The following is a 12,036-nucleotide window of genomic DNA, read 5'->3' as shown; positions in this document are numbered from 1 at the left end:
CAAACTTTGACCATTGTTTACATATAGAAATGGTTATTGGGAAGTATACAGATATTTTCAGGGGTATTTTTTTTTGTTGAGGGAAGGGTCGAGGGGAGGGGGTTACGTGGGATGATCTTTCCATAGAAAATCCATCATGGGGGAAGAGAAATTCCATGAAGGGGGCGCAGGATTTTCTAGCATTCTTTGAAGAAAAAAACAATAAAAAAATAAATATTAAAAAGTTAAAAACGAAACAGAACTTAAAACGAACAGAAATTATTGCGCATATGGGGAGGTTCATCTCCTCCTAAATACCTCGCTCTGTACGCTAAAGTATTTTTTGTTATTTCAACTATTTATTCAAGGACCTTTGTGATTCAGGGTCATTCTTAAAGAATCGGGATAAAATTTAAGCTTTAGTGTAAAGAACAAGGTATTGACGAGGGAGTGAGCCCTCTCATATACATAATAAAATGCGAATATAGAAACTCGCTACGTAAGCTAATTCGTAAGGTAGGTATATTTATTACTAATAAGAACGTTCATATACAAAAATCAAAAGTTCTAGTCGTCTTTTTAAGTAACCGAAAAATTGGGGCAAATAGGCCTCCTACTCCATCCCTTTTTCCTCAAAATCGTCCAATCAAAACTATGAGAAAGCCATTTAGCCACAAAAAATTAATATACAAATTTCGTTTTAATCATTTTTGTGCGGAGAGCCAAAATCAAAACATGTATTAATTCAAAAACGTTCAGAAATTAAATTAAAAACAAACGAGTTTTTTTCAACTGAAAGTAAGGGAACATATTAAAACTTAAAACGAACAGAAATTATTCCGTATATGAAAGGTACTATTCCCTCCTAAATGCCCCGCTCTTTACACTAAAGTTTTTTATTGTTTTAAGAAGTAGAGTTGTGAGGAATTTTTCAGAAAGTTTATAGTTGTACAGCTCTTAACGCTTCTCCATTTTTCCTGCAAATTTCGCGTTTAATTCCTGGTCTGACACGACGAGAGCCAAAAAATTGGACAATATCAACGCGATAGCTCCCGAAAATGCGTGGGATAACATTCTGCAACGCAACTATGACCACGGCTGGAGGCTCATATAGAACCGGTTTTAGACTGATTAGAAACCAGTCTCATCTGGATTGCCCTGTGGGCGGGCCCTCACTCTGCTTCAAGGTCACAAAAAAGTTGCGTTCGCAATCGGTTAACAATTCTAGTCTCAAAAAAGTATAATCTAAAAAGTATAATTCTAGTCCAAAAATATAGAGTTGGAATTTGAATTAAATCAAAACAAACTATGTGCACACAGATTGTCGATAGGGCGTATCACGGATTATTTTAAATCTGTGAAATTATCTCATAGTATGGTCTTAGCAGGTCAACTATTTTCGTCAGAACACCGTCTTCGAGCATTATTTGCCATAACAAGGATCGTAATATCAAGTCAAATGCAGCGATGCAGTCAAGGAGGACTGCGAAGTTATCCAAACTGTGGATGAAACGTTGGTGAAGAGGAAGTCATTGGGTAAAGAGATGGTCTACATACCCCATTCCAAGGCGGAAACCTGCCTGGTTCTTCCTAGTCCATTGCTCTCGCTCTTTTCTAAAGCGATTTACTAAAACTATTGCCAAAAATCTTCCGAGCTATGTCTATTAGTAAGGCTCTCCGGCAATTGTTACAGTCATATATTCAGCGTTGAATATGAACATATTCAGCGTTGGTTAGTCAGGACTTCAACGAGCACCGGACTTGCTCTGTATATTTCTGTTGGTAGGGAGTCCCCACCGGGGGTTTTATATTTTTCAAAAGACTTCACGGCTTTTCTGACTTCTTCCGGGCGGGCCCTCACTCTGCTTCAAGGTCACAAAAAAGTTGCGTTCGCAATCGGTTAACAATTCTAGTCTCAAAAAAGTATAATCTAAAAAGTATAATTCTAGTCCAAAAATATAGAGTTGGAATTTGAATTAAATCAAAACAAACTATGTGCACACAGATTGTCGATAGGGCGTATCACGGATTATTTTAAATCTGTGAAATTATCTCATAGTATGGTCTTAGCAGGTCAACTATTTTCGTCAGAACACCGTCTTCGAGCATTATTTGCCATAACAAGGATCGTAATATCAAGTCAAATGCAGCGATGCAGTCAAGGAGGACTGCGAAGTTATCCAAACTGTGGATGAAACGTTGGTGAAGAGGAAGTCATTGGGTAAAGAGATGGTCTACATACCCCATTCCGAGGCGGAAACCTGCCTGGTTCTTCCTAGTCCATTGCTCTCGCTCTTTTCTAAAGCGATTTACTAAAACTATTGCCAAAAATCTTCCGAGCTATGTCTATTAGTGAGGCTCTCCGGCAATTGTTACAGTCATATATTCAGCGTTGAATATGGACATATTCAGCGTTGGTTAGTCAGGACTTCAACGAGCACCGGACTTGCTCTGTATATTTCTGTTGGTAGGGAGTCCCCACCGGGGGTTTTATATTTTTCAAAAGACTTCACGGCTTTTCTGACTTCTTCCATCAAAGGTGGAGATACATCGCAAAAATACTGCTCCACGAGAGACGGAGCAACAAGCTGCATGTTTTGGCCTGAGTGGAAGGAGGAAGTTTGTGCCAAGTCTACGGAGAAGATCCGGTAAACCCAGATAAGGTGTAACAGCTTCTTCAAGCTGGTCAATAATGACAATTAGCATGAGGTTGCTTTTATCTTTCTCTTTTTTTTTACTTGATTTTTCTCTCCCTGCTTTGGGTCATGGAGCCCACTTGGGGGAAAGGATACATAATTTCGAGTTTTCCATGTTGTAAAAATACTACCAATGAAGAAACTTGTTATCTTTATGATAAGAAAATAAAGGATTTCGGTTTTTTATGCTCAGGTTTCGTGTTTTCAGTAAAGCGCAAGTTTTGTATACAGGTAAATAGGAAGGGTGTGCAAAAGCACAGGATGGCTTCCCCCCAACCCCCAATTGTATTTCCTAGCTGAAGGGCCTTGAAACGAAGATCAGCACCGCCGGTTTGGACTTTAAGGGTCTTGTGCTGTATCCTTTACCTTTATTCTTTTAGTTTTGTATAACCACTCGACCGTAGGAAAATATCATCAATTGGTTTATATGCACTAGTATATTGACATTTGCTGTATTAGGCTTTGAAGCAACAATTAATATTCGTTTGAAATTCCAACTTCGGTCTTGGAAAAAAAAAGGAATAAAAAACATCAGTTCACCAGAAAACGGGGCTAAAAAAAGAGCTAATAAGCTTTTTTCTTAAGAGGTTTAAACTTGACGCTAAAAGTCCCTGCCCAATTGGACCCTATTGAGTAAAAATAGTTAGTCTGGGAACAGGTGCCCCCTAAAGGTTGAGGCCAAAGAACTCTTTCTTCTGATTGGATTGAAATTTCCAAGGACCATTGCTTAGGCTAAGAGGACTACACATTTTCGTTTGGAGTGAGAAGGACTGGACAAAGAGGAACCTAATGTAAACACAAACTTAATTTAGGGGCATGCCCCCCTCCAAAAAGGATCAGAAGTTTTTCTGATCAGTTAAAACTTACATCCTTAAGCCATTGAGTTAACAGGATCCCGTGGTTCAATGTCGAACAGGATCCTGTAGTTGAAGTCTTGCATGATCAAGATTGCGGCACGAAAGAGAGGGAGCAATGGTTACCATCTCCCTTGGGTCAGATGGGATCTTCATAACGGACGTCTTTTATGTTCTGCAGTGTCTTCCGTTTTGAGAATAGTCATTGTTACATTTGGGTTAAAATCAGTAGCTTTCTGTTACGAAGATTTTTCATTGCAGAGTTCAAACCCACAACCTACAAAGAAGTATCTTGACCATGCACAACTAGACACATCAAAAAATATTCTAGCTACATGAAGCTAGACCAGGGTATTAGTAAATCACCTAATCGTAGCTGTATCTGTATTTGTAAACTGAAGCTCTTAAAATTTAGCAACTAAACTTCTAAAATTTAATAACTGAGCAAGGTTCCAGAAAATAAATTTATTAAACAAAACCACCAAAATATGAGTAGATTGAAACTAGAACAAGTACGAAAGGAAAATTACCCTATCCTCAGACCGTATATGACATATATCATTAGACAATACAACAAATACAAAGGAATGTAAGCCTGTTTTCAGGAGATACTAATGTTTCAACCAATTGAGGTAAAGCTCCCTCCAAATAGATATCAAAGGGAGTGGCTAATTTTGGGAAGAGTCGCTTTTGGCAAACGTTCCAAGAGCCAATTTCGGCAAGTTTATGGTCCCTCTGAAGCCTAGAATTCCGCGACAAGTCTTCAGCTGAAGCTCGCACAGAAAAAATTTTTAAATCACTTGGGTAATGAATCCATTCAAGAATCCAGCATTGTGATATTACTGTCGCTTTTTCTTAGAGAATGATATAAGCTTACTTAAAAAAAAGGAATTTATTGCTATTTCGCATGTTTTGTCCCGTTTTTTCTAACGTAGATTCTAATCTAAAAATAAGAATGAAAAATGAAAATAAAATGTAATTCAGATGATCAAGACCGTATCCAGGGAAGGTGGAGCTTATCAAGTTTGAAGCCCACCCCACCCAAAATTTCTGTCCGATTCGTAAAATCGTAACAAAAATACATAACTAATTTTTCGATGCATTTTTTAAAGGTCCCCCCACCACCGAAATAATAACACCCCACCCTGAACAAAACATCCTAGATACTTCCTTGCGTATGATGACTAAAGATAGATCTCAGCTATTGATAGATAGCACAACTGTCATCTAATGTCGAAACATCCAAAGCTGTCAAAAAATCTTAAAAAAAACCGAAGATTTGTTCGGGGAAAATAAACCATAACAAGCTCTCGATCTCAGTGGAAAAAAACGGAACATACCTGAGGAAACTTTTCAATAAATCAGGAACCAAAAGCAAAACTCTTCTTTTTCTTACGAATTATCGACTACTTTCACATATTAGCATTTTTTAAATATATTTATGAAAATATCCTAAACTTTCGCGCACTATCTAAATACAGAACCAACGGAAAAGTTGACCAAGTGTTTTGCTTCCATTAAGAAACTTTCAATTTAAAAACGGGCAGTACAAACGAATCAACGAGATGCTCCTTTCAACCACTGTATATATTGTGACGCACAGATGTATATATAACAATTTTATCACAATTTAAAAGTCGAAAAACGAAATTCAATAATTTGTTCACAAAATCACAGTATGATACTTGCAATAAAAGAAATGAAAGTAATTATTTCTTTTTTTTATTTAAAGCGCACGTTTCATCGTAATAAAAAGTATGCGCTCATTACTTGCTAAATAAGTCATTCATTAATTCAAACAGGTGGTAGATGTTTGTTTATTTTTAAATTTCTCTATCCTTCGACAGATATGATGATTCTGAATATATCAACACAAAATATTTTCCATTAAATAATAAAACAAAAGAAATTAAACTTGGTACAATAAAGATGTTCAAAGTCGATATTTTGAAATTTATTCAAATTTTATACTTTCATTCTTTATCCAATGATGCAGGCTAAATTTCATACCAAGAATTTTGTAAATATTAAATATTCTTGCGAGCAGAGAGGCATCATAATGTGACAAAAATGTTTAAAAAACATTATTACTGAAATACTAAACATAAATTTAAAGATAAAATTGAATTGACTAGCTTAAAGTTCTCCTTTTGTGGGAGTGACCCAAGTACTAAAAATTCAGCTGGTTTTAAATGCAGTCTACGGACCACAAGAGTTCCGAAGCCTTATATTGTCCACAGCATGGCTGTCTTTTCTTAGAAATTAAGAAACATATGAAATAAATAAAGAAATAAAGAAGACGGGAAATAAAGAAATAAAGAAATTAAGAAATAAAGAAGACAAGGAGAAGGAGATCAGGAAAATTCCCATTCGAGAAACATTCCAAGGTTTCTCTCCCCCTCCCCCCAAAAAAATATTGAATGTATAAGCAGTATATTCGCATATACATCATAATTAATGTATATGCAGAAATTAGGCTTTTTGGGGCAAAAAAAGCAAGTTTTCAAAGTCCTATCCCTCTACACCGAAAAATCCGATCCACCACCGTAGTCTTTCTTGGCTGTGGAACTCCAATTATATCAAGATATACACAATTTTATCCCGTCTGATGGAGATGGTTTAGTCTTTCCAGGAGAATTTGCACCAGCAAAAAAAAAAGAAAAGTGTTTTTAAACAGCAAAATGAAATTTTTACTTAAATATAAATTTTGCCACTGAAGCCTTGTAAAATAACAGGAATAAAAGTTTAATTCAGCAGATCAGAGTATTTCTGAATAGTATCATCTCATTTCCGCAAACAAACTTTTCGTGATAAAGAAAATTGTGCATTGAAAAACTTTTACATTTAATCCCTCCATTTTTACTCATTTACATTAAAAACTTATCAATCTTGTTTTAGCACCTTGGCTTGCGTGGTTGGTCCCCTACACCCCCAGCTAAATTATACACAATTACTGCAACTTCATAGGCAAGCATATCAGCAGAATACTGTGATTCAGCTTCGGCATAAACACGTATAACATCTTCAGTTCCAGAAGGACGCACAAAAGAACGACCAAACTTATATTTGGCAATAGCAGCGTCGATTTCATCCTGCAGCTCAGAAGGAGTTTGACAACGCCGCTCAGCGTCAGTTGTCGAAATAACGTTCCGGTCCTAAAAATAAGCTTTCTATAAAATTAACCCAGTACATTGGATTTTGATTCGAAATCAAGTCATCTTCCGGGGAAATCTAGTAATTAGCCATATTTTTTTACCAATATGATGGCCTGGAAAATAAAATAAAAGAATTGATAATATAATGAGGTAACGAGTCGCTCATATAAGTAGCGACTCAAATGTTAGAAAAAAATAAACTGACAAATTTAGCTAAAATATAATCATATAATTTACAATCAAGAAGAACATAAAATACTAAGAGAATGAAAATATTTCCAGGAAAGAATCCTGGCTAATTTACCGTATTCCCTTGCTGGTACAACTCATGTGATTTATGATTGAATGTCAAGGGAGTCGACAGGGGACTTACATTAGCATCATAAAAATTTACCAGCTCTTGGTTTGGGATGTTTAAAACTTTGGTTTATGTGACTTTACTTAACATGAGTTGCTTTATTTACTAAGAATTACAAAATTCACTCGCACGAGGTCAAGGTATTTATGGAATGGTTGGTGACAAGACAGGTCTTCATCCACGTGACTTACAAGCTATTTGGATTGCTGCAAGTTCAAGCGATGTTTCGGCTTCGATTGGGTCACTTAGAAATCTATATAGCCCTAATGTCAAGGTAGGTTCGTTTGAATAAAGGCTGGGAATTCTTCGCCGTAGGAGAAATTTAAAATATCTATTTTTGCCCTCGATACTTTAAAAAGAAAAAGAAAATAGAGAACCTCAGTGATAAACAGGCTAAATATGATTTTCTTCGGTATTTTAAATGGGGTTTAGAAACCCTCTAGTTTTATGTTTCGGTCATCATGATACCAATGATGCCCTTTTCATTTCAATCTGCCGCCATTTCCGAGGGGTTTCAAGCTCTTTTTGGACATTCCCATAGATTTGTTTTCGTAATTAACTTTTACGGGAATAGCAGTTACTATTCGTGAATCAGCTTCAAATGATGATTTTCTCTCATTAGAGTGTTTTTACTTTCAAAATGCGTTTTTGATTCTCGGCTACCATGATTTGGGGTTCACTCTATACTAGGTTGTGGCTATTGCTGAATAGTGCTGGCTAAGTGTTGGTACGGTGCTATGTGCTGGCTCAGGTTAAATTTTGCGATTTTGGCAGAACCTCACGTCACCCGATGAAAACGATTCATTTTTGTGGGTCAATATTTGGTTTGTTTCTATTTCAGGTTTCTTTTCTGCTGGAAAACAACTCTTCAAATAGTTATTTTTTATACATTTTGAAAACTTTCAATCGCTACTAATTGCTACCACTACCAGTCTACTACTGGTCGCTTAGACTTTGCTTCACGCAAGGGGGGGGGGTAACTTGAACCTAAATAAACTAGATACACACACAACCGCCGAAGTAAGGCTCAGAAAGCCTTGTGATAAACGGATACAATCCTTTTAACGTCAACCATTAAACAACTCATTTAAAAAAAAAAACACACAATGAAATTTTCTCTCGATTTACCCTTAAGGTTAATTAATATTACTTGGATATTAAGTAAAAAAAAAAAAAACAGGATATGTGCCCAAATAAAATTAATTTAATAACATTATCTATTTTTTTAGTTATGCAGCGTTCTATGTCATAGCTTCCGATTTATATAGCAAGATTTAGGAATCGGACGCGGGCTCCACAGTTTCAATGACTATATCGAGTATCGTTTGGTTTTCAGGGAAACCTCAGAAACCAACTTGAGGCAACATTTAAAATACAACCTAAGCCTCTGAATGTCTTTAGAAATAATTCAAGATGACAAGCTATACTCATAGAAACAATTAAAGATTATTTAGGTTGACTAGTAACATCAGGATTATCAACATCTGTTAGCAATAACGTCTTTTGTTATTTTTTTCTTTTTTATACCTTATTCTGACGAAGGTATACTAGGACATTGATTGTTTTCATTATATGTCACTACAGTTTTTTCCCCTTTTTGTATGTTTTTGTAGGACTTTGCTATGGTAGATATATTAAGTGTAGGCTAGTTCCCCAGACAGCCTCTATTTTGTGTTTTTTTTTCGTTTCATGTCTATCTTTTTTCTTGCGAATAAATACAATGTAATAAACACAATGTAAACAATTACTCCTCTGTCTAGGGAAATTACATTCATATGAGGTTATTTTTTATGTAGTGTTTTAAGAAGAGCACTCTATATACCTTTTTGAACTGAAATCTCTATACATCAACCATTGTAAATAGCAGCAATAGTTTAATATAGGAAAAAATACACTTTTATTGTCATGTAAAAATTCTAAAAACATAAAAGATAGCTACAAATTTGGATATTTAAGACTACCAAGAACAAGAGCTAAGAACTCATATGGCACTTGTGATGAGGTCGGAAGAGCCAAGAGCTCATATGGTATGAGCTCTAGCAAAATTCTAAGAATCAATAGATTGCTTTGAAAGGAAAATCAGAGGCTTATTGCCGGTCGGCATTTAAAATAAGAGCTCTGAGTCACGAGGCCCTTCTAAATATCAAAATTCATTAAGATCCGATCACCCACTCATTAGCTAAAAATACCTCAATTTTTCTAACTTTTTCTCTCCCCTCAACCCCCCCCCCCCCAGATGGTCGAATCGGGAAAAACGACTTTATTAAGTCAATTTGTACACTTCCCTGACATGCCTACCAATTTTCATCGTCTTAGCACGTCCAGAAGCACCAAACTCGCCAAAACACTGAACCCCTCCACCTAGCTCCCCCAAAGAGAGCGGATCCATTCCGCTTACGTCAATGATGTATCTACGACATTTATAAGCGTTTTCCGAGATTTCCGGTTTCCCCCCAAACTACCCCCTCCAACGTTAACAGATCTGGTCAACATTTAAAATAAGAGCTCTGAGACATGGGTTCCTTCTAAATATCAAATTTCATTAAGATCCGGTCACCAGTTCTTAAGTTAAAAATACCTCAATTTTTCTGACTTTTCCAAACTAACAACCTCCAGCTCCCCCAAAGAGATCCGTACCAATTACGCCAATCTCGTATCTATAACTTGTGCTTATTCTTCCCATCAAGTTTCATCCCGATCTCTCCACTCTAAGCGTTTTTCAAGTTTCCGGTTTCCAAGATTTCTGTTTCTCCCCCTCCAACCCTCTATGTTCTCAGATCCGATTGAATCCGATTGAAAATGGAGCATCTGAAACATAAGATTCTTCTATATATCAAGTTTCATTAAGATCCGATTACTCATTCGTAAGATACCTTGATTTTAACGTTTACTGAGATTTCCGGCTTCTCCCTCCAACTCTCTTCAATGTCACCGGATCTGAACGGGATTTAAAATGAGAGTTCTAAAGCACAAGATCCATCTAGATATCAAATTTCATTAAGATCTGTCCTAGATTTCATCGTCCTAGCTTACCTGGAAGTGCCTAAAGTAGCAAAACCGGGACAGACCGACAGACAGACACAGACCGACAGAATTTGCGATCGCTATATGTCACTTGGTTAATACCAAGTGCCTTAAAAAATTGTGGAACAATGAAAATTAATACTTAAAATAAAACTGATGGTTCCCAAAAAACTAAAGCTAAAGGAAAACTTGACTATTTTAGGAAACATCTTAGAAACAAGTAGTTGAACTCTAGCTAAGCAAGAATGAAGCTAGAAAAAATTAGCACGAACATGTCGAACGACTTTTCAATTTACTAAAGGGGTTTGACTGTGGCAAGACCCGAGACTACTCTATCCAGGAACTCCCAATAGAGACAAGTTTCCCTTCAAGTTTTACATCGTTGATACAACAAAATTTAACCAAGTTGACCATCTTTGATGCAACAAAATTTAACCAAGTTGACCACCTTTGATACAAAAAATTTCTTATTTTCTTAAAATAACGCAATATTGTACTCATTATTCCTTAGTACTAATGTAGCCACCATAAACCACAAAGAGCAACCCTCCCAGGGAGAAAATCCCATGTCTAAAACCTGAAATTTCAAAAAATATTTATACTATTTCTTTCTATTTGCTTATAGTAAGTTATAAGGAGGATGCAGTGGCGGATCCAGAAGGGAGCTGGGGGGCTAGAGCCTCCCCCTTGCATATCCAATCGCACTAGATCAAATGGGTAATTTTTTTATCGGTTGCCAGCCTTATTATTTATAATGACCTTATTCGTCTTGTTTTTAAATTTCTGGATCATATGGAATTAGATAAGGACTCAGAAACAACATCTAAAGCAATTACGTTTGGAGACGAATTACGAAGAAGTGACTTTATCGTGAGTTTAAACACAGCTGTTCATTGCTTAGCTCATACTGTAAAACTGATTAGGTGTCTCCAAGACCCCAAACAAGACCAATCAACTGCAAAAAATTATATAATGTAAATACTAAGCAAACTCATACAAATGAGATCGGAAGTAGGCATCGACTTCAAGAAAGTATATGCATCTTCACAAGCCACACATTGCACATTGCAATTAGGAGAAGAAATAATCTTACTCGAATCATGCAGCCGACAGACTCAAAAGGCTAATGTCCAGTTACCAGGTCAAGATGCAGAACAGCATTACAAGGTGGCAATACACATTCCATTTTTGGATCATCTTGTTTCTGAGTTGAACACCAAATTTAGTTCCATAAGTGAGATTTCACATCTGGAGGGACTGATTCCATCTGACTTTTCTAATCACACAGTTGAAGAAGTGTTGAAATCCAATATCTACTATGAGAAAGTTTCTGCTTCATCATTAGAGTTATCTACAGAGATTGGACTTTGGTGGAAACATCGGCAATCCTCAAGAATCTTCCACAAAGTTGTGAAACTGCTTTACCTTAATTATCTTAATTCGAACTTCGGAGCAAATTAGTTGCAAGAACGCTTATATAAAAAACTTATTATAATGTAGAATAACTAAAAATGTAAATACGGGTTTATTTTAAAAACTGAATCATTTGAAAAAGTAGTAATATCAGTAATAAAAGTATTTCCGTCCTTGAAATAATAAGGTAATAGCTTTCAACGTCCAAATTCTTATGGTAAAAGGGTCAGATATGATATGTTAATGCAAAACACTCTAACGGCTCCAAAATCTTTTTTATTTTGTAGTCAATAATCTTTAGCCAAACCACATTTTTTTATTTCTAAACTCTGGTTAACAAACAGTTAAAACGGCCTAAAAATGTGTCATTTGACACTTCAATTTTGAGAATTTTCCCGGGGAGGGCCCCCAGACCCCGCCTTGCTGGGGGGTATTCCATACCCCCTGGTGCTTTCACCCCCGCCCCCCTTTGGTCTATCCTGGATCCACCACTGAGAGGATACATTTTGCATTAGTAAACTTGGAATTAAATTACTTTTTGGCAAAATCTGCATGTT

The 12,036-nt window shown here is 36.2% G+C and overlaps 2 protein-coding genes across 2 annotated transcripts in view; both read right to left on the bottom strand.

The window, feature by feature from the left end:
* Window positions 1-12,036, bottom strand: part of LOC136025036 (alpha-(1,3)-fucosyltransferase C-like) — a 94,910-nt gene that overhangs the window by 33,416 nt on the left and 49,458 nt on the right. The window lies entirely within an intron of this gene.
* The window catches only part of LOC136025034 (phosphoacetylglucosamine mutase-like), a 54,248-nt gene continuing 46,191 nt past the window's right edge, over window positions 3,980-12,036 (bottom strand). The window contains exon 11 of the mRNA XM_065700679.1: window positions 3,980-6,684. Coding sequence (XP_065556751.1) covers window positions 6,424-6,684 — 261 coding nt within the window. The 3' untranslated portion in view covers window positions 3,980-6,423. The remainder of the gene's footprint in view (window positions 6,685-12,036) is intronic.

The sequence above is a fragment of the Artemia franciscana genome, chromosome 3, assembly GCF_032884065.1.
Source record: "Artemia franciscana chromosome 3, ASM3288406v1, whole genome shotgun sequence".
Lineage (NCBI taxonomy): Eukaryota > Metazoa > Arthropoda > Branchiopoda > Anostraca > Artemiidae > Artemia > Artemia franciscana.
This window is presented reverse-complemented; position numbering and strand designations above follow the sequence as displayed.